At 44.7% G+C, this 23,279-nt stretch overlaps 1 protein-coding gene across 1 annotated transcript in view; it reads left to right on the forward strand.

Annotated features, from left to right (window-relative positions):
- The first annotated feature begins 464 nt into the window (after window positions 1-464).
- Window positions 465-23,279, forward strand: part of Scin (scinderin) — a 65,072-nt gene continuing 42,257 nt past the window's right edge. Inside the window, exons 1-4 of the mRNA XM_055621542.1 lie at window positions 465-645; window positions 1,100-1,396; window positions 6,251-6,405; window positions 10,567-10,728. Coding sequence (XP_055477517.1) covers window positions 465-645; window positions 1,100-1,396; window positions 6,251-6,405; window positions 10,567-10,728 — 795 coding nt within the window. The remainder of the gene's footprint in view (window positions 646-1,099; window positions 1,397-6,250; window positions 6,406-10,566; window positions 10,729-23,279) is intronic.

The following is a 23,279-nucleotide window of genomic DNA, read 5'->3' on the forward strand; positions in this document are numbered from 1 at the left end:
AGAAGTAAATACCTTCAAATCACATTCTGCGAGGTGAGGTCGCCTGGCGGTCTGGAGCCCTGGTCCTCCTTCCTCAGCCTCCGAGTCCTGGAATTACAGGCCAGCTTCTGTGCTACTTAGTGTTTTGGTTTTTTCCCTTTTGAACACTTCATGTATTGTTTTAAAATATTCATTAAAAAACTTGGATGGCGCCCTTACTACTAACGGCCTTCCAGGGAGCTCTGCAATTTGAGAAACAGTGGAACTATTTACATGTGTTAAAAACAATCAACTGCCTAATCTTTTGTGTGGTTTCTGATCTGCGTTTTCAATAATGGAATTCTTTACTTGACATTAGCTTCTGAACGCAACAAGAGGAACGCACATTATTCTTAGGAGAGGAAAACAGAGAAGCGTCTGCAGAACCATACGAGGGCCCTGAGGTCCGGTGACTAAAACCACAGGTCCGGCTTAAAGCCTCAGGGATGCACAGCCCAGCAGAGCGTCCCGGGGCAGCGGCTGCTGTGTTTGGCAACGACTTTCTTGGCAGGCACGTGGCACAGGTGACCACAGTTCCCGGGGGCCTGGGGAGTCGCCGAGCTCTGACGCGGGGACCACAGAGAGCCTGTCACGTCTTTATCTATCCTGAAAATCCGAGGTGCCGCTGTACGTGGAATTTCCAAACCTGTCCAAAGAGAAACTTGTGGCCACTGGGGGTGCCTGGCGTGAACCGAAGGAGCAGGCAATGCACCGCGCAACAATTCGCGCTTGCCAAAGTGGGATCCTTGAGGTCCGCTCCTGGTCTTCATAGCCACAGCTGTTCTGGCTCCTAACGCCCGCCCTCCTCACCCTGGCATCGCAGGGTGAACCCCAGTAGGCAAGGAACTGGGGCGGTGGGGGCCAGCGCGCACCGGCCGCGGCGATGCAGGCAGCATCCGCCGTCTGTGAAAAGCCTCTTCCAGCACGCAGTCGTTTATTTAGGCGCCTGTTTCAGGAGGGAGGCTTGTCCTAGGGTTTTGGCCGGCCGGGTCCAGTCTGCGATGCGGGTTCCCGCCTGGGCCGGGCGTGGCCGCCTGCCGTCCCCGGGCCCCGCCTCCGGTCTGGGCAAGCCGCTTATAAGCTGGGCGAGCGAGTCCGCTCGCACCCGGCTCTGGGGCTCAGGGAGGATCAGGGAGGATCGGGGAGGGTCGGAGTCCTCGGCCCGGTCAGCATCCCCGAGGCACCATGGAGCTGCAGCATCCCGAGTTTGCTCGTGCCGGCCAGGAGGCCGGTCTGCAGGTGTGGAGGGTCGAGAAGCTGGAACTGGTACCGGTGCCCCAGGGCGCCCACGGGGACTTCTACATCGGGGACGCCTACCTGGTGCTGCACACGGCCAAGGCCAGCAGGGGCTTCTCCTACCGCCTGCACTTCTGGCTGGGTAAGCAGCTCCAGGGCGCGGTGGGCCCGGGTGTGAGAGCTGAGGGTCACCCGGTAGGGATGGGTGACGCCCAGCCTGCACCCTCCTCTAGCCCCAGGTCGGCTCCTGGCAGGCTGCAAACTCCGGTGAGCTGAGTCACCCAGGAGGCGTACCCACCAGCCTCAACCAAGCCACTTCTTGAGCGCCCGTGCTCATTCCTCCCGTTTCCCCTTCAGCTTCAAACCCCAGCCTGTTGCCGGGCAGCTGGCTGGCCAACTACTGAGCGCCCTCCGGCAAGTTCAGCCCTGGTTTCTCAGGCAGGGTGGAGATGAAATCAAACAGGTTTGTGAGCATCTACTGCAGCTGGAGCGAAAACTCCACTCCCAGCTCCAAACCTTTATTTATTTTTATTTGTTGCCTTGGGGCACCGGCTTAGATGCCTCCGCTAATTGAGGTCACGTGCCCGTGCCCACCACAACCGAGATTCTCCCTGCAAAACACTGCTTGCCTGTTTGGTAAAAGATACAGGCAGCACCGATTTGTAAAAGTCGCCCTGGGTGGCTGGCGTATCTCTTTAGAGGGGTTGGGTTGTTTTAAATCATTCACTTGTTATTGGTCGGTTTTAACAAGGACACAGTGTGGACCAGAAAAGCTCCTTCAGCGGTCGTAATTATTTGGAGCTGCCTTAGTGCCAGGCCTCCAGGACACTGGCCGTGTGTTCCGCTTTCTCCACCTTCTGCTTTTACCCGTAAACATCCTGAGCGTTCAGCCTCTCCCTGTGAGGTCTGGGGCCGGTAGACACACCCGGTCCGGCAACATGTGGGTTATCTGGGCTTTCTTTTCAAGCTAGCTTGCCTTCTTTTACTAGTGTTTCTTTCAGGATATTTATTCTTGAGCTGGGGATCGGGGGAGAACACACAAAACCACAGATTTTGAAAGCCACCATTTCATTTTAATTCCTAACACTTGCAACATTTAAGAAACGAGTGAGAACGTTTAGAAGAGATTTCTTAAGCACTAGCAGACCCTTGGAGCAGGCACCCGAGACAAGAAACACACAGGGGAAGGTAGTGCCGTGAAGCATGGCACTGGGTGCTGGCCTGTGGTGGCGGAGCTCCCGATGCTGTTTCGCCTTGTGATGCCAAGCCAGTCACGACACACATAGTGATGTGTGCTCTGTTCATGAAGTGGCGACCCCAGGCAGACAGTTCCCACGCTGAACTCGGGGCTGGAAGGGATGAGTGTCTCAAGTGTTGCCGGGTGAGGTTAAGCAGGTGAGAACATAGCTGTTCGCAGCAGCTATGTTTGGCTTCATCGGAAGACCGCTCAAAGGAGAAGCGGAGTAAATTTCAGCAAATCTCTTTCTATCCAGCAGGCTCCTTCAGCATTGTGCCCTGCTGCTCTTTCTGTTTGTTTGTCTGAGACAGGATGGCCCAGAACTCTCTGGAACTTAAGTGTAGTCCAGATTGGCCTCTCCTGCTGTCTCCTCCCGCTTTCATATCCTGAGTGCCTGGCTCACTTATACTCTTAATTACCCACTTAGTGCGCACCAATCCTACAGTTAGGGCATCGTTTCGGCAGAAACAGCTTGTGATCTTAAGAATCTGCAAAAGAAGCAAACTTAATAGTGCAGTAATTATAATTGAATTCATTTATAACCTTTGAGGCTTCCCAGGAGCCTGTAAGTACCTGATATTGATAGCTTATGAAACTTTCCAGAGAATTCCAGAGAAAAGATAAAAGAATGTGATTAGTGGCATGGCAGAGATTTACAGGTCTTGAGGCACACAGGGGAATGAAGGCAAGTGGGGAGCATCCTGTGCCTTCAACAGAAGAGGAGCCAGGGCACCCTCAGAGTTCCAGAAGCCTTTCCTGGTTCAGTCCTTGAGGCAAAGGAAATTCCATCTGAAAAGGTTTATTCTGAGATCCGATTAGGGAAGAGTCCCTGAGGGTTAGTTAGAGTGAATGGCTGAAGCAAGTGCTAGGAGGAAGACCCAAAAGTTCAGAGGAAAGAATGCTCGGCTTCTTGCAGGAGGCTAGGAAGCCAGCAGGAAGAAGTGAAGCCAAAGGGAGGCTGCACTGAGAGGCACGCAGCACACAAATGAGGAGACAGACCCAACAGGGGAAGCTTGGGGAATAAGGGCGGCAGGACCAAGACAGGGAAATACAGACAGTCTCACTTTTATGTCTGTCCAAAACATCAGGGCATCTCCCAGATACTGTGGTGCTGTGGTACGTCTAGACGCAGTGAAAGTAAGAAGTCATTGCACGAGACTTCAAGTGTTTCGTCCTGTTCCTTCTTAGAAAACGCTTTAGTTTTGTACCTAGCAGGTAACCTGCATCCACCTTCTGCCTCTAGGTTGTCACAGCCTCCAGTCTGTGGGCAGGGGTGAGTTTACAGCTGCTGCTGTGATGCCAGCCTATATCTCAAGCACCTCCCCTCACCCTTCCTCCTCTCTAGCTTTAGATGTTACTTTAGTCTGTTTTAAAGCAGCATTTGTTTATGTCATAACTTGTGTGTATGTGGCCTTACACAGGGCACTGGGACACAAAAGGACTAGATTACAGTATCTAACATATAATATCCAATACAAGGATCTCACACTGTACAAAGGGCTAGTGACAAGGCCAAGGAACCAATTATTGAGCCAACAAGATGACTCAGTGAGCAATGGAGTTTGTTGCCAAGGCCAACCCTGACTACCCAGCTTCCATCCCTGCGAATTTACATGTGGCAGGAAAGAAGCAAGTCCTGAAAGTTGTTCTCTGATCTCCACACACACGTGCTGTGGCATGAACATGCCTTTGCCGAAACTAAGTAAATAATGTAGAAAAAAGGGCTGGGGAGATGGCTCAGCCGTTAAGGGCTAGGCTCACCACCAAATATATCAATGTAGAAAAAAACCTCTTAAAGAAAACAACATGAGGGTGGTCTTGGCAACGAGGACTTTAGTGTGTGGATGCCGAAGGCAGAGCTGTGAATTAACACACGTGGTAAAGCTGCCAACTTCACATAGGCACGTCAACGGGAACAAGTTACACTGGGGAAGAGCAAGAAGGATGGACTGTGTCCCTGTGGTGTCTCAGCTGTGGTCCCCTGTGAAAGTCTGTGCTCACTTAGACTTCAGTATATCACACACTACTGAGCCACACTCAGGTTTTACAAAACTACTATTCGTGCCCACACATCTTCAGGAGATGCTGCTCACCAGGTTGAGGATGTTCCGTCTCTTCTGTTCCTTATGTGGCAAGACTTTTAAGACCAGGAATGAGAGCTAGAGGCATCTGGTTGTGAGACCTCTTTTTAAATCTCTGTTTTGTTTGCAAAACCCAAATGCCTCCCAGTTTTAGGAAGGTCACATCATACATTCGAGTGTAACAGGCACCAGGAGAACCAGCTCACAAACAGAAGTCACACGGGAGGTCAAATGGGGTCAGAAGCAGAATTCATATACAAACATGTTTGAGTACCTGTTAGAATTTCATCGTGATTCAATAGACTTTCCCTCAGCTCAACACGTTAAAAAAGCTGATATTGTATAAAATCAATATCTTGATTGTATAAAACACGTACTGTGTGACCCATGAAAAGAGTAGGATAAACGTGTTGATATTTGCATTATTATCATTTATTATTTTTCACACAGCTCTGATGAAGTGGGGGTTTTGAAGGTCTAGGGTTGGGAGTTTTTCCTTTTTAATGAACTGTGAGTCTTCCCAAGCCTCTTGTCTCTGAACATCACATACACTGTAGACACTGGTGCTCAGGATTTAACTTCAGCAAAGAGGCCTCAGTAGATTCTGTTTCATAATTGTGCAAGTTGATTGTAAACTGTCCTAAATTCTATTAGATACATAGCATTGAAGAGATGCCAGAAACTAGTTCCTTTACTGTTTTTTCATCAACAAAAGTAAGGCGATAGTGAAGTAGGGGAAACAGGATCAAAAACAGGGATAGGTAAAGTTTTATTCACTTTTCTATCTTAAAAATTGTAGCTATTTCTAATTAAATATTGTAAGCATTACAACAATATAAATAATTTAATCATAGACAATATTTATATTGTATTACAATTAAATAGCTTCATAATTTTTAAGATAGGAAAATGAATAAAGCTTCACCTATGGCCACTAAAAACATATTCCTCAGTGACATACTGTAAGCTTCAAGTGCCATGGTAAAGCAGTTGCAAAATATTTTCCTGGAAGGATCTTATTCTCATATGAAATGAATGCTTTCCTGAGTCAGACTAGCATATATCACTTTTTCCCCAAGTGTTTTTTCAGAGGAATGGAATAAAACAGGAACATGAAAAACTTTTGGTTATGAGCCGAATAATATATCACATGTTGCCTCTGATAATGGAGCCTTCAGCCTCAGGCTGCCGTCCAGAAATGCCTCTGAGAAGAAAGTTTTTCGGTGTTAACTTGTCCTACGATATTGTGACTGTTCCTCTAGGAGAGGGAGAAATTAGCCTCCCTAATTGTTACCCAATACAGACTGGCAAGCCCTCAAACCATATACACACAAAACTGGACTTGGAAGATTGTATCAATATATTTGTGCAAACATACATTCAAATAATTTCAAATATATATATGAATATGCAAACTGTTCAAATATATATATATATATACACACAAAGAAAAAGCAGGTATCAATTTGAGAAGGAGAGGTGGGAGGATGGAGGGAGGAAAGGGAAAGGGGTGGTGTGATTATATTTCAATTACAATATAGAAATAGATGGATAGATAGGTAGGTAGATGGCTAGAGAGACAGATAATAAAAAGAAAAGGGCTCTTGTGGTGTGCTTTGCAGCACTCTTCAGCCTCCGAGCTTTTCCTTACGTAACTGGGGGTCTGGGTTGGTTTCAGGAAAGGAATGTTCCCAGGATGAAAGCACAGCGGCGGCCATCTTCACCGTCCAGATGGATGACTACTTGGGTGGCAAGCCAGTGCAGAGCAGAGAGCTTCAAGGCTATGAGTCTACGGACTTCGTGGGCTATTTCAAAGGTGGCCTGAAGTACAAGGTACGCACTTCCCTCTGATGCTTTCTAGCGTGACATTTTCAAACAGTTTCTCTTCCTGATCATCCACACCTTCTGTCTTCACCCATTACAACTTTCATGGACAACATGAGTTTGGTTTTTTGTTTGTTTGTTTGTTCTTGCTTAGAATTTTTGTTGTTGTTTTTGTATTTTGGGTTTTTTGTGACTTATCCTCACGTTTGTCTTGTATTTGTTAGACACCCAGTAGGCACTCAGTAAATGAATTAGCTCCAGAATGTATGGCATGATGTGGATGATTATGACCTAATTTACTTTCATGGGCGATTTTTTGAGACACTATCTCTTGTAGCCTTAGGCTTGTCTCAAACTCACTATGTGCTCAAAGATGACCTTGACTTCCTGACCCTTCTGCCTCTATCTCCCAAGTGCTGGGATTACAGATGTGTGCTGCCATAACCTGGTTTATGCTGTGTTTGAGATAGTGCAGAGATTTCCCAAAGCCGAACAAGCACTCTACCAATGGAGATACACTCTCAGCTCCTTTATAATAATAATGATGATGTATATGTCTTAATAGTTAAGCAGGCCTTCCTCTTAAGACTATGCATTGTGAAGGCTAGACTCCTTCTCCCTCACCCCAATTCTTCTAGTAAGCTTTGCAGTTTGGATCATCCTCCCCTATCTTTGGCTCCCTGTCTACATGTTCAGTTAAAACATGAGGAATCCCCTCTGCCCCACATACAGACACCCTCAAAGCAAGCCTCCTCTTAGGAAAACATGTGCCAGCAGGCACTGCCTCACTCCTGCTGAGTCCCCAAGACATTAGAGCTAAATAGGATTTCTGAATATATATTAATTTCTCTTTTAAAAAAGTAGATTTAAGACAGGTTTGGGGGTGCATCCTATATTCCCAATATTTGAGAGGTTGAAGCAGGAGGATCATGGGATAAAGGCCAGCCTGAGCTATATAGTCATACCCTATAATAAAGTCACACTCTCTATAATGTCACACTCTCTATTTAAGCTTGGCTGCTAAAACAAACAAAAACAAAACCAACAAACCAATTAACTAACCAAAAAACCTGAAAACAATGACCAAAAAGGTGTGAGGTTTATGCCTATCTTTATCTGATTATATCCTCGGTTGAATATTTGCAATACCATGAGATCAGGACAAAAGAACCATAAGGTTTCCTCTGTCTCTTGAAATCATTATTTCACACTAGGATGTAAACCATTTCAAACAGGAGTCTGCTACCTCTCATTTTATTGAATTCCCAAGGGTTCCTTTGGTTTGTGTCAAAAGATCCTGAAGTATCCTTTACGTCAACAAACTCAAGTTTGAAGAACTTAGAGCTTGTATTTGTTCACACTGGGTGAGGTAAACTCACCTTGTTAGAAACCATTTCATCCACAGATGCCTGACTTGTCTCAGGGAAAAGCATATACTTTTACAAACCCTTGGTTTTTCCGGAATGTGCAGTGTGTTCTATACTAGTTCTCCACATCGGCATTGCACGGGGATTATGCATTACATTAAACAATAACATTCTAATATACCACATACTCAGGATGAACAGGACCTTGAAAACCAAATTCATGGGTACACAGGCAAAAGTTGACATGATAAAAGTAACTGTAGTTGTTGGTCTTCTAACTGTTGGCATTAAAGCTGCCACAAATCAGCATTTTTCAAAAAGGGGGAGCTTGTAAGTGGAGGCCGTGTTGATCATCACAACGCTGATGCTCTAACTGGCAGCACGGTGCTGGTAGGGGTGGCTGCAGAAGCAACAGCTCGCCGGGACGCAGGGCATCAGAGGTAACCAGCCACTAGGAGTGGCAGAGATGACTGTGAGATGCCACTCCAGCCCACATTTGCTTTCAAGATTATAGATTACCTCATTTACTATAAACACCCGGTTGGTGCATTTGCCACTGTTCCTACTCTGTTTAGATAAACAGAGCAAGACCAAGGGAGTCTGTGCAACTCACTGTGGTCTGTACTAAGTGACCGTGGGATTGCCTCACCCCGAGCCTAAGCTGATAACCACCACTCTCTGCTTCTCTCAACATAAACAAGTGATTCATAATCAGGACAAATGGAAGAGGACCTGGGATGTGGTTTGTTGGCATTTTGAGTGGGCAAACTTGACAGACCTATCATTACCAAGTCTAAAAATCATGCCAAGTCGCCGTCCACCAGCAAAGGTTGAGCTGGGACCTGCCAGGATCATCCTCCTGTCTCAGTGTTTGTGTTGTATCTCTCTGGCACATTCAAGGCTACTGAATTGGATATGAAAGCCATGACCACTGCTCCCTGGCATTGCATTTCTGGCTAACATGCTTTTCTCAAGGACAGTGACTCCCTTCACTTAGCCATGATTGTACACAGCGGCCATCAGATTGTTCCTCTCACAAACCTGTGCTCCTGGCCCCACTGGCTAGGAGGGTCATCTGCTCTGCTGTGACCTGGCCTGGTGTAAGGACAACAGGCCTGGAGGCATTGACTGTCAACTCAGCGTTCATGAAAGGACTGTTTACTCGCCAGTGCCGAAATGTGTATGGCGTGTGCCGCTGCATGAGTGTCAAGATTGCTCTGTGGAGTCGGTTCTCTCCTTCCACCTATGTTCCTGGAACACAGCTCAGGCCAGCAGGCGTGCCAGGCCAGTGCCTTTACCCACGGAACCACCTTGCCAGCCTGACAGCGCACCGTTTTTCTTATGGGCATTTGTGGCATTGAATATTAGAGACGGTGTTATTTTTAAACTATAAAAATGATATTTATTTAATCTTTATTTATTTGTGTGTCTGTGTGTGTGCATGTGCCCCCCCCCCCCCCGAAGTCACAGGAAGAGTTGCAGGGGTTAGTTCTTTTCTTTCTTCTCCAGTGTGGGCCCTGGGGATCAACCTCAGGCAGTCAGGCTTGGTGAAGAGCACCTCTATCACTCAGCCCTCTCACTGGAGATGATTACGTTCTCACCGGAGAAAGATTAGGTCATTTTTTATAGGAATATTAATTTTTCAAGGTATGCATTGCTTTGGTGGCTCACGCCATGAGATTGAATGTTTTATGTGTGTGTGTGTATGTGAGAGAGAGAAAGGGGAGAGAGATATTAATCTAAATCTGATTTTACATTGTAATTTTTTTTTCACGTTGAGTACCCTTTACTATTTTTAAAAAACAGATCACAGAGTACTTCTACTTATTTTAAAAAGTGGAATGTTCTTGGAAGCTGAAGCAGGGTGGTTGTGAATCTGAGGTCATCCTGGGCAGCTTAACACTTTTAAAAAATGTGTGTGTATGTATATATGTGTATATGTAAATTGTAATACAAAATACAATGTAATAGAAATATAATATGATATAAAATATAATGTAAAATTATTATGCACATCATCTTATTGCTGATTATGAAACGAAAAATACAGTTCCTAGCATTTAATTAGGAAATGAGAAAAATGTAAAAGCTGATTGCAAACTACAAGAAGATGAAGTGGGTGTCAGTTATTTATTTATTTATTTTTCCTTCAGAAACTCTGTTTTGTTGTGTTTGGGGATGTAGAATCAAGATTCTGTATTGCCCTTAACTTAAAGAAAATACTCAGAGTTGTCTTTGATTTTTTCCCCCTCCCATCTTTAGCCACATCTATTTCCTTCTCTGCTTCTCTGCTCTGTGATGGGGTGTGTGTGTGTGTGTGTGTGTGTGTGTGTGTGTCTGGGAAGCTCTTCTCTGTGGGGACAGTGGGAGTGTGGGGTCCTCGTTCCTGTGAGTGACCGTGGGAAGTTTGGGTTCCCGTTCTGAGCTACTGTACTTGAGGCTCCGCAGCCCCAATTTGTCCAGCCTCCTGTCTCCTTGCCTGCACTCTGATTGGCATGAGTCATCTGGGAAACATCTGGGCAAATAAACTGACTTTTCATGCAGCAGGGTATTCCTCACTGTGGGTACTCAGGAAATATTTTTAATTTTATATTAAATTTTTATTTGAGGGGGGGAAGAGCAACCAACTCACCAGTTGATTTTACAATAATTGTCTTTCCTGGGTTGGCTTTCCGCCTGTGCCGAGGGGCAGTGTTTGTCGGGGCTTCTCCTGCGCACTCCTGCCTGGCGGCTTGTGCCTTGCTGCGTGTGGGCAGCAGACTCACCTCTCTCCTTGGTGTTGTGTTTTCCTCCCCCTGGCCAGGCCGGAGGTGTGGCTTCTGGACTAAACCATGTTCTTACCAACGACCTGACAGCGAAAAGACTCCTGCACGTGAAGGGTCGGAGAGTGGTCAGAGCCACGGAAGTGCCCCTCAGCTGGGAGAGCTTCAACAAGGGAGACTGCTTCATCATTGACCTCGGCCCCGTAAGTTTCACAGGCACGTGGGGACATCTGCGGGCTACATCAGCCGTGATGCACACACCCTCAGAGACAGCCCGTCCGCACACTTGGCAGTCACTTAAATGGCACACAATGTGGGACTTCAAAGACTCTTTGTTCCTTGATAGGTTTAGAATGGAAGAGTGATTTGGTTCTTCCTACCATAGAATAGAAATTGAACCATGTTCAGTGCATTTCCCCTGACTCTGGACAGAGTTTCCGCCCATTATGTTTGTCTTTCATTGTGTGTGAGAAAATGTGGCTTGGGGGTGAGGGGAGTGGTTCTCCAAGCAACCAAAGGTTCCAGAATTTAACCTGGCTATATGATAAGTCTAAACAGCTTGAAGAACTAAGAAGAAAAACATTTTTTATTAATTACACTTTATTCACTTTGTATCCTCCCATAAGTCCCTCTCTCCTCCCCTCCGGTCCCACCCTCTCTCCCCCTTCTTCACGCATGCCCCTCCCCAAGTCCACTGATAGGGGAGGTCCTCCTCTCCTTCCATCTGATCTGCACAGATGTGGTCCATGGCAGTTCAGTTTCCAAGTGGGTTACATAGTAATGGGAAGAGGCACTGCCTCTGACATAATCTGATTGGCCTGCTCTTTGATCACCTCCCCCTGAGGGGAGAGAAGCCTTACCAGGCCACAGAAGATGACAATGCAGCAAGCCACTCCTGATGAGATCTGATAGAAGAAAATATTTTAACATCTAAACATACGTGTGTGTGTGTGTGTGTGTGCACATACCACAATGCTTCGTGTTTTTCAATGATCTTAGGGTTATAATGAAAAACCAGAAGAACAAATATTACAATATGGCCATTTTAATGGCCATATTGTATCTGACTTACATTTTCTCCCAGGAACTAGGCCCCTTTAATGTCAGGTGCATTTCTTAATCAATATCATTATGACAAAGAAGGATCATAAGACCTTACAGGTAGGGTTTACATTGTGTCTTCTAGACTTTCAAAGTCAGGGTGGAGGCTATTCCCTGCCACTAGAGAACCATGCGCCATGGCATACAAAGGCAGGGAAGCTGGCTCTTGGTTCTTACTATGCGATTCACAGCCATGTTCTGATAGTCATTTCTGACACAACAGGGCAAGCCTTACCCAGAGTCCATTGCTTTAGTCAGCATGCAATTGCCCAAACCCCATTCACGGTTGCATTGACCATGAACGGTGAAGCCAGAGTTAGATTCCAGATTTATCTGATTCTTGTGTAAGCAGCTGTTTTACTGTATCTGGGCTGAGTCTTGAGAGAAAGCATCAGACAGACACGAAAAGTGTTTATTCTACATGCAAAGAGCAGGAGCAGTAAGGATTCTGAAAGTGTAGATGCATGGTTAGTTCCGTTTGAATAATATTAATTTGGCAACTGCAAAGGCATGAAATGTGCTAAGGTTAAGGTTTGGGGAATAGCCTGGAAACATAAGCTTCATCAGTTCCTCAAAGTTAGGGTGTGTCCATCGCTTCAGTACTGTTAGCCTATATTTTGTTTGTTGTGGTCGTAGCATCTTCTGTGTGCAATTGAGATTCCAACCAAACCAACGCTGAAAACACAGTTCCCAGTCCTGCACTGGACGTCTGTCTGTACAGGGGAATGGCCATTCTCTTATTCTGCGTCTCATAGTCAATTTCATGAGGAATCCCTTCCAGCTTCAAAACCCAGCTCACTCTGCTAACCAGATTTAAGACCTGGCCCTCATATCTAGGCACAGACATTAGACTACTCCATCTTTATCCTACACCAAAACTAAGAGATACTTAGTGGAAGGAAAAGCCCAGAGTTAAGCCACACAGTTATAAAAACCAACCGCAACTGTCCCTCAAGGCCTGTGCACTGTCAAGTGTTTGTCTTAGCTTTCATTCATTAATTAATCTTAATGATAGTTTTCTTCTTTGAAACATAACAGAATAAAATAAGATAAAACAAAAGCCATTATATTGAGGTTGGGCAAGGCAAACAAACAGGAGGATAAGAACCCAAGAGAAGGCACAAGAAACAGAGGACAACTCTCACACATTCAGGAGTCTCATAAAAATGCTAAACCGAAAGCTATAATGAAATGCAGAGGACCTGGTGCAGATCTGTGCTTGCTGCTTCAGTCTCTGTGAGTTCATAGACGCCTTCCTCAGTTGATTCAGAGGGCTTTGTTCTCAAGGTGCCCTCCCTCCCTTCTGGCTCCTACACTCTTTATGCCCACTCTTCTGCAGGGTTTCCTGAGCTGTGAGGAGAAGGATTTGATGGAGACATCACATTTCAAACTGTTCCAAGTTCAAGTTCTGCCTGCTCCCTCCCTCCCCGTGTGTGTGTGTGTGTGTGTGTGTGTGTGTGTGTGTGTGTGTGAGAGAGAGAGAGAGAGAGAGAGAGAGAGAGAGAAAGAGAGAAAGAGAGAAAGAGAGAGAGAGATGTCTGGCTATGGGTCTCTGTAGTTGTCCTCATCTGTAGCAGAGGGAAACTTCTCTGGCGATGACTAAATGAGACAGTGATCTACCAATATAAGAGAATGTCATTACCAGTCATTTTATCACTAATTTTTTTTAAGACCAGCAATATTTGGTTTTACCCTGGGTCTCTGGTCTATCTATTCTCTGGCTCTTGGTCATCCAAACAGCATCAGGAATGGATTGTGTCTAGTGGGGTAGGCCTCAAGTCAAATCAGATGCTGGTTGGTTACTCTCACAAGCTTTGTGCCACCATGGCACTAGTGTGTTTTGCAGGCACAGAACACTGTATGTAGATCAAATGGTTTGTGACTGGGTTGGTGTTTGCCTTTCTCCTTTGGTAGTGTGCTGAGTACCTTCCTGTACCAAAGACACTAGAATGTAGGGGTGAAGGTTCCATGCAGGCACCAGCTCAGTTTTTCCATATTTCATGGTTTGTGCAGGTGTTATCCTGAGCAATGGGCCCTTGCTGTCAGTCTGTAGAGAGCAGCCTATTCTTTTGGCAACAGCCTGGGTTGTTTGGGGTTTCCATGGAACCCCTGTGGCCAACAACTCAATTGGATGCAACCCATTCCTAGTACTGGAAACTCCTTTTGGTGACAAGAGATGGCCACCTGGGGCACAATCTTCTTCATTATTTGGAGAATTCATCAGGATCGACTTCATGTATTTCAGGAAGTTTCCATTGCACTAGGCTTCCATATCACTCTTCAAATGCTCCTCAATATGCTAGTTGTCTCTCCCTGCATTCCCTTCCCCTCTATCTTTCCCCTCTGCCCTTGACGGTCCTATTCCTGCCCCCTGTCCCTGGTTCACCCATAAAATCGCTTCTATTTCCCCATCCTAGGGAGATATATGTGTCTCCCCAAGTCCCTTCCTCTCTACCTAACATCTCTGGGTCTACAGATTGTAGCTTGGTTATGATTTACTTATATTTACATATATTTAATGGCTAATAAACACACAAAGATATTTATCTTTCTTGGTCTGGGTTACCTCACTCAGGATGTTTTTGTTTTTGATTTTCCCTAGTTCCATTCATTTGCCTGCAAATTTTTTTTAAACAGTTGAGTAATAAACCATTGTGTAAATGTACCTTATTTTCTTTATTTACTCTTTGGTTGAGGAATATCTAGATTGTTTCTATTTTTTGGCTACTGTGAGTAGAGCAGCGATGAATGTGGTTGAGCAGTTGTTCTCATGGTAGGATAGCATCCTTTGGGTGTGTGCCCAAGAGTGGAATAGCTGGATCTTGAGGTAGACTGATTCTTGCCTTTCTAAGGAACCGCCCCAATGATTTCCACAGTGGCTGTACAAGTTTGCACTCCCACCAGCAATGAACAAGTGTTTCCCGTATTCCACATCCTTGCCAGTAGGAGCTGCTTCTTATGTTTTTGAGCTCAGCCATTCTGAAAGGTGGAAGATGGAATCTCAAAGTAGCTTTGTGTTTCATTTCTCTGATGGCTGAGGATGCTGAACATCTTTTTAGGTGTTTCCTGGCAACTTGAATTTCGTCTGTTGAGAATTCTTTATTTAGATCTGTACCTCATTTTTGAATTTGATTATTTAGGTTTTTGATATCTAGTTTCTTGAGTTCTTTATATATTTTGGATATTAGTCCTCTATCAGATGCTGCATCAGTAAAAATATTTTTCTATTCTGTAGGCTGCACTTTGTTTGAATTATATTATCCTTTGCCTTACATAAGCTTTTAGTTTAATGAGTCCCACTTGTTAACTGTTGACCCTCGTGTCTATGCTAATGGTGTTCTGCTCAGAAAGTCTCCTGTACCAATGAGTTGAAGGCTATCCACCCACTTTCTCTTTTATCAGAGTCAGTGAATCCAGTTTTATGTTGAGGTCTTTGATCCACTTGGACTTGAGTTTTGTGCGGGGGTGATAAATATGGGTCTATTTGCATTCTTTTGAATGCAGACATCCAGTTAGACTAGCCCCGTTTGCTGACGATGCTGTCTTTTTTTTCCAGTGTGTATTTCTGGCTGCTCTGTCAAAAATCAGGCATCCATATGTGTGTGGGTTTATGTGAGACCTCCAACAGTTCTTTCATTATTCAGGATTGCTTTAGCTATCCTGTTTTGTTGGTGTGGTGGTGGTGATGGTGGTGATGTGTGATTATATGTGTTCATATGAAGCTGAAAGTTATCCTTTCAGTATTTGTGAAGAGTTGTGTTGGAACTTTGATGGTGATTACATTGAATCTGTTGATTACTTTGAGTAGGATGGCCACGCCTTAATTATCACCAAGAATAAAGAAACGCTTATTGGGAATAAAAGCCTAAGGCATCATTAAGCCACACAGTTCTAATACTCACTTTTAATTGTCCCTCAAACCTGTGCACTATTGAGTGTTTGTCTTAGCTTTTTAACACATATTTTAAAGCTCTTTGCAAGTGTGTTGCATATGAAATGGTCTCACTTTTAAAGATAAAGAAGACCTCAGGTTCTCATCTGTGAAGGTAGGTGTGTGATTAGGGAATCTCTGGTGAACTTTAGCAAGAGGCACTTTCCAATGATGTGATTCATCACGCGCACAGGTTTTTGCTTTGTGAATTTGATGTCTTGTGCAATTGCACAAATGCCACAATCTATTTAATTGTCACCAATGGCTTCCAATTCAACTTTCTAACCATCTGCTCTTTGACCGTGGGCAAATGATTAACCTCTGGAACCTTGGTTTTCTCTTATTCCTGTCCTGGACTCCGGTTCCTTCTCCAGCTTCAGCCGACTGTGATTCACTCTCACCTGACACACATCTGAGAAATAACAGTCATCATTTTAGTTCTCTAAAGGAGCAAAAGTCCTTGAAAGGGTGTGCAGGTGATCCATGTTGAGTGGCGGCCTCAGAGGGACCTAGGGGTGCTATCTCTATAGCACTCTTGTCACTTGCCAAAGCTAATTTGTGTTGTGTGAGATAGCATGGGGCTGAATGTCCTGAAATATTTTCAAATCTGCCTATTTCATAACTGACAGTGCAAATCCGTCTGGCTGGGATGCTACTGAAAGTTGTTTTTATGAAATCGGTGTTTTGTGAAACAGATATTGAGTTCCACAATGGACTTAGGTAGTCGGATGTGGTAGGCAGGTTGGGGTTCCAGCACCAGGTGCTTCTTGCCATAGGCAATGCCAGCCTGTGGGTATGTGACCTGAGAAGCTTCACGGGGTCAGGGTATCCTTAACCCAAAGACATGCATCTGTTTAGCGATACATTACCTCTATTTTAGAGACTTACTTCTGTTTTTACTTGTGTTTGCATGTGTCTAAGTGTGATTATGTACATGTGTGCTGAGGTGAGCAGAGAAGGCATTGGATCCCCTGGAACTGGAGTTGGGGTCCACCCGTGTGGGTGTTGGGAACTGAACACTGAAGGAGACGTTTGTCCTGCTAATTGCTGGGCCGTTTCTCCAGCTCTCAAATTATCCTTATTTATGTAGTTAATCACCCTCAGCAAAGCTCACGGCTCTCAGGCTTTGGGGCCTCTCAGATCAATTGTGGAGGCAGCGTGTTTAGCTCTCTCTCATAGCTCAGAAGTTCCCGACGCTCTGAAGCGGGACCCAGGCAGGAACCCTCCCGGCTCTGTAGTCCATGCCCAGAAGATCTGCATCTCAATTACTAACCTTTAACCCAGTGACTTATCTCTGAATGTTCCTAATGGTGATAAGATCTTGTGATTATCTTGATAACTTTATTTTGGGGAGTGGCACAGTGAACAAAGAAGGCCGTTGGACGCAATTTTTCTGAACCATAATACTTCAGTGGCAGCTTTGAGCTAATTATTCAAAGGCCAGTATCTGCCTTTGAGGGCACGGACAGAAAACCATTGCACTTTAGGTTTGTTTTACCACCTGAGTATGAAAAGTGCCAGTTAAATGCCCAAAGCTGTCACCAGCTGGACAAAACTTAGGTTATGTGGGCAACCTAAATCCCATTTTAATAATGTTTGAGAAATGCAGCTTTTGTGACAAACTGTGTGCTTGAAAAACACCGGCTTTTTGCAGGGTCTCAGGCTGTGGAGAAATTTGCTGGGCCCATAATGTGAATTGCTGAGCATGAGACACGAAATTGTAAGTTAATAAGTGCAATCAGTCAGTACAAAAGTAAAGAAAGCCATGCGTGTTCTAGATTATCATTTATACATTTGTATTATTTTGGTATCATTATTAGAAAATACTATGGGATGTGGCTGGATCCTCACCAGACCCAATACGTGAGACGTAGAAGCAAGAGGAGGGTCAGGGCTGTCCTTCATTATGCAGTAAATTCAACGTCAGTCTCAGTGACTTGAGACCTTGTCTTAAAACAAAAGAGCCAGCAGTCACAGCAAAGCACCAGGAACTACGGAGGGGAGCACGCTGTGACCAGCTGTGCTCCCAGGGTTTGGGACGTGAAGTCCCAAATACCCCCGAGTCAGCCACAAGTGGAGAATGAGGCCTCCCCGGAGGGGAATTTCTGGGTGGGTTACAAACCTTGCCTCTCTGCCTGCCCTGGTTCCTTGTTGACTCACTGGGTCAGCTACAAAGATTGCCCAGCTCTGCTCTGCTGGCTGCCACTCTCCCCAGATCTTGCCGCCCTCGCTTTGAAAGGCTGGTACCCCAGGACTTCTGGGAGATGATTTCTGTGATATCATCCTTTGCACACTCATCACCGATCACCCTTGTCTCGTCTCTGGGCTGCAGTGGGCACTGTGTCTGGCCCCCAACTTTATCTTCACTCCCCCCCTGGCTACCCCGCTTCCTTTCAGGCTACCCCTCCTGCCTCTCTTTGCATGACCTGTGTGCCCACCTTCCGGTAAAGCATTTTGTAAAAGCGGGACCACTTTTATTTTCTCGTTATCATACATTCTTTCGGGCCACATTCGCCCCACGCTCATTTAACTGTCACGCACTGGCAACTCTGGATTTCATAGTCTAGCCCTGAGCTCGAGGTACATTTGACTTGCCAAGAGATTTCTACTTATACATGTCATGAGACCCTTAACCCGGACAAGTGCAAAACATCAAAGTAAGTAAAGGAATGAGGAAAGAAGGCCCCCAACTCCGCTCCTATTCCAGGTTGTTTCTTCCCCTATTGTCCTTAACTTTTAACAGAAGCACTGCTGGCCTGGGCCAAACTCCAAAGCCAGAGCCCTGCTGATGACTTCTCTCAGTGTGGGGGGCCCTCACTGCTAATTGTTCCCCAAGTCTGTCCCAGTCCTGCCCAACCTTTCATTACTATGCTATGCTACTCCACACACACACACATACACATACACACACACACACACACACACACACACACACACACACACATACACACACACACACACACACAGTGGCCTGGGGTAGGAATGAGGTTGGGCATGGAAGTATGAGTCTGTCTAACCTTAACTCACCTAGAAACTGTGTTGTTTCATTTATTATTTTGATTTCTCCCCCTCCCTCCTGTGTGTGTGTATCTGTCTGTCTCTTTATTTTTCAGTCGTGGGCTCACTCTGTACTTTAGCCTGGCATGGAATTCATCCGTGTAGCTCTGGTTTACCTCAGGCTCACAACAATTGTTTTTGCCTCAGTCTCCCAAGTGCTGGGGAAAAGCTACCATGTGGTTTTCTACTGTTTTTTGAAAAAAAAAAAAATTCTTTTAAGACATGATCTTATTGTAGCCCACACTAGACTCAAAATCACTATGTGGCCAAGGTTGACCTTGAGCTTCTTGCCATCACCTTCCAAGTCCTGCGCTTATGTGTGCACCATTGTGCCCAGTCCTGCTCAGTCTTGAGCTTTAGCTTTAGCTTTGGCCCCTTGGACTGGACTGGGTCTCTGACATCATGTCCTCATGCCAGCCGTAAGACCTTTTCTGGTTTTTTTTCAGCTACTATTTCCCTCTTCCCAGGAGCACTGCTTAGTTTTCTCCATGCCATGGTAGAGGGCTGGCCCACGTTCCGCAGTGGCCTGACTGTCTGGACCATGTCCTACGGTCATTTCCGTTCTGATCGTCAGGTTCAGAAGTGACCATATGAGTGATGAATTTAGTCATCGTTTTGGCCTGTGGTTTCAGTTCATGGTTGTGTTTCTCTATCCTGTTGCTTTGGGGCCGGTGTCATAGTGAGAATGTCTTGGGGAAGAAGAAACTTACCTCTTCCCCCTGAAGAGCAAAGTGGGAGAAGAGAGGGGGTGGGCCCTCAGGATCTGCTTTGAGGGCATTCTGCTCTCTCACCACTGGACTGCTAGATAGGTCCCATCCCGTGAAGGCCTTGCTGCTTCCAGTCGACTCCAGGCTCCGGTGCCTGTCCACAGAGTGCTGATGCCACACCCACTGAGGGCAAGTGTGCCACTGCTGGTCGCCTTTCCTACGTCTCTTTCTTCCCTTGTGCGACATTATATTCTTGCCTGAGAATTAGAAACCGCGGTTCCTGGCACATTCTAGCAGCAAAGTGGAAGAACATTCTTCCTGGTACACAAACCATCTTTCTAGCCATCATTCTTTCATTCTCTTTTCTAAAGACAGAATCTTTCAGATGAGGCTGTGGCTTGCTCTTATACACGATGCTCTAGTTTTAGCCCTTCTGCTGACAAAAAAAAAAAAATCTACTTCTGGAAAACAATCACATATTTTAAAAAAAATTAAAACTGTAAGTTTTCAGAATTTTATCTTTGCTCTAGATTTAAAGAGACACCTTAGTTTAACAATAGAATAAAGGAAGGATAAACAAGTGTTCTTTGTTCTGAGTAAAGTTGTCCTTAGTCCAAAGTAATGCATAATACTAGTTTCATAAGAGGAGGGCCTGGTGGCAGGAAGAAAAGATAAGAAGGAAAATAAACTCAGTCTAAATCCTTACACTATACCCTGCAGTAAAAGCAGGGACCAACTGCATTGCCCATGTGCATAGTGAAAGGTGGATAAGGGTGAGGAGCATGTGACCTTTGACCCCGAGGACTGAGGCGCGGCGTGGGGCAGGGTAGAAAGCGAGCATGCTGGAGATAAGTTGCAGTTGCTCTACAGCTGATGAAGGGCCCTGGGAAAGACAACACTGATGATGTTAGAATTCCTGCTTTAACCCTCAGTTGTGCCTTCATGTTTGAATATTTTGGAGCAGAAGTTTTTGATGCTAAGCTCGTCATTTGATCTCAAAGGGTTCTAAGTTTATTAGAGATTTGGGGGCACTTTGCTGTGGATGGCTTTTTAAGCTGCTTCTCCATGGGTTACTTATTCTAAGGTACTGTGAATGCTGACAGCCACTTCAGGATAGGAACGATCTAATGGTGCTGGACAGCTGGGTGTAGCCGAGTGCCAACATTGCAGTCTTGTGAGCCAGCACCACACAGGCTGCTGTCTGTCCCTTTCAATTAACTTCCAAAGGCACCACTGAGCAGTGGCTTATTTTTGCTTTTATTTCCTGTCCCCAAGTGATGTTTGTCTGCCCTCCGATACCTTACTTATTAACTTTGATTACATCACTGCTTGTGTAGATAAGTAATAGGCGTCCCTTCCTCAAATGGGCCTGGTTCTATAATTGTCATTTTTGTGCTTCTATTTCTGGTAACTCATGGATCAGACTAATTGCTAAAAACAGGTTGTCTTACTCAACCAAGGACCAGGTATGGATATAACCTAGAACCTCTGCGCGGATGAAGCCCGTGGTAGCTCAATAACTAACTGGTTTCCCATAGTAAGGGGAACAGGGACTATCTCTGACAGGAACTCAATGGCTGGCTCTTTGACCTCCCCACCCCCCAAGGGAGGAGCAGTCCTGTTAGGCCACAGAGGAGGGCTTTGCAGCCAGTCCTGAAGATACCTGATAAAACAGGATCAGATGAAAGGGAAGGAGGTCCAATCAGTGGACTTGGAAAGAGGCAGGGAGGAGATGAGGGATGGAGGGAGGGTTTGGGAGGGAATGAGGGAGCAGATACAGCTGGGATACAGAGTTAATAAAATGTAACTAATAATAAAAAATAAAATAGAAAAAAGAAAAAAAAACAGGTTGTCTTTATTTCTTCCTTTCATAATTATGCAGAGTGATTCTGTTTTCCTTTAACAGCTTGAATGGTAAAATTCACTGATGGTTTTATGAACTTCTAATGAGGGTATGTGTCTCAGGGTTTCTATTTCTGTGAAGAGATATCATGGCTATGGCAACTCATTTGAAGGAAAACATTTAATGGGCTTGCTTACAGTTCAGAGGTTTGGTCCATTATCAGCATGGCAGGAAGCATGGTGGCGTGCAGGCAGACGTGGTGCTGGAGAGGTAACAGTTCTATACTTTGATCTGCAGCCAACAGGAAAAGGCTGCGTCACCCAGGCCTAGCCTGAGCTTCTGAGACCACAAGGTCCTCCTCCATTGACACACTTCCTCCAACAAGGCCACACCTAGTCTACCAAGGCCACACTTCCTAATAGTGCCACTCCCCATGAGCAAATGGGAGCCATTTTCTTCCAAACCACGATAGCATGCATGGGAAATGCGTACATCAAAAATGTAAGCAAATTTTACTTCAAACAGTGTGGATGTGTCAGGGTTTAAAGAGATTTTTTTTTTTAATATTGTGTGTCTAAAGAAATATCAGATCTAGTATTTCTAAATGCCTTAGTGTCTTAGAAGGTAAAACAGTCACCTATGCAGCCATGTTTACTTTATGACTTTCATAGCTTAGTACCCTCAGACTGAGGAAAGCTTTTTAGTTAAATTCTATGGAAGCATTATAAACAAAGTAATTTAGATTATAACGAAATTTTGTTGATATTAAACTATCATGCAAATCTAGAGTTCTTTTGTTTTTGTTGTTGTTGTTATAGTTCTACACAGAATTGCCTTTTAAAGAAAATCTAGAAAACAGATCAAGTTGAGTTATAGGAGAGTTTATTGAAGGGTGGTGCCAGCTGAGTACAAAGTGTCCTTGTGTGGAAAGGCTAAGAAGTCTTACCATCTACCTCTGAACAGAATGAGTGTTGGGCAGTGTAGTTTATTAATAGCACTGTCCACACTGTTTCCACACAGTGGAGCCCTGTTGAAATGAAACACACTAGACACAAGCGCCACAGTGTTCGTTTGCAAGGGATGGCCACAGTTCTGTTTATGCTTTTAAAGCCCGCTGTAACCACGCTACTGCCAGCCGTCAGTCAGCTATTTGCATATCAAATTAATTACTTTAAACAGACTAAGCTTTAAGGTGACTCTTCCAATGATTCTGACTTTTGACGTTTTTACCCCTGAAAAAACCAAGTCTAGTAAGAAAATATGTCACTTCTCTATAAATATATCATGGAAATAATAAATAGCAAGCATAACACAAATTATTCACTTGCATGCCAAACTAAGGCTGTTGTTTTTACAATTTTAGCTGTTTATTAATTTTGAAGTTCAAAGGAAAATTTGACTTAAAATTTTACTATTTTAAACATGAGTAAATTTTACCTTTTTTTTGTCTAATTGGAACATAGAAACTGGTCTCTCTCTTTAAGCAATAGTGATGAATATTTCATACAACCGGTAACTGATTTTATTTGTGAATAAATAAGCACATGAAAAAGCTCCATCAAAGATATATATAACATTTTGGAATCCATAGACCATTCAAATTTTTTATAAATAATAATGTTTATGGAATTATCATTATCACACAACTTTCATACATTTTAGCAAGTTTCCATAAGGCTTTACAGATGGTAACAGAATTCTGATTTTACATGAATTTCTGAAATAGATGAGAGGTCGTTTGCACAAAGGAGATAATGAGGACATAAACATAAGTCAGATGATTATGTAAGTATGGAGAAAATCTGTTAGGAAAGTTACTAATTGATCTGAGAAACCTAGGGAGTTAATTCTGACCCGCTTTCTCTGTCTTGCTGTTATTAAATATTGCCACTGAGGCCTACTTCCTCACATCTACATGACAGGAATTACTGCAGACTGTCGTCAGCTGGGGCCCAGATAGGACACTGAGCTGAGGTCCTGGGCTGCGCTTGGCAGAATGGGGAGCTCGGGTCCATGTATGTATTGTGTGTGCAAGGTGACCCACAATGGTTCTGAGGCTAACGAGTTCTGGAATCTCCCAGAGAACATTCAGTAAGCAGTTTCTCAGAAAGTCTC

The sequence above is a fragment of the Psammomys obesus genome, unplaced genomic scaffold, assembly GCF_907164565.1.
Source record: "Psammomys obesus unplaced genomic scaffold, mPsaObe1.curated_primary_1811, whole genome shotgun sequence".
Taxonomy (NCBI): domain Eukaryota; kingdom Metazoa; phylum Chordata; class Mammalia; order Rodentia; family Muridae; genus Psammomys; species Psammomys obesus.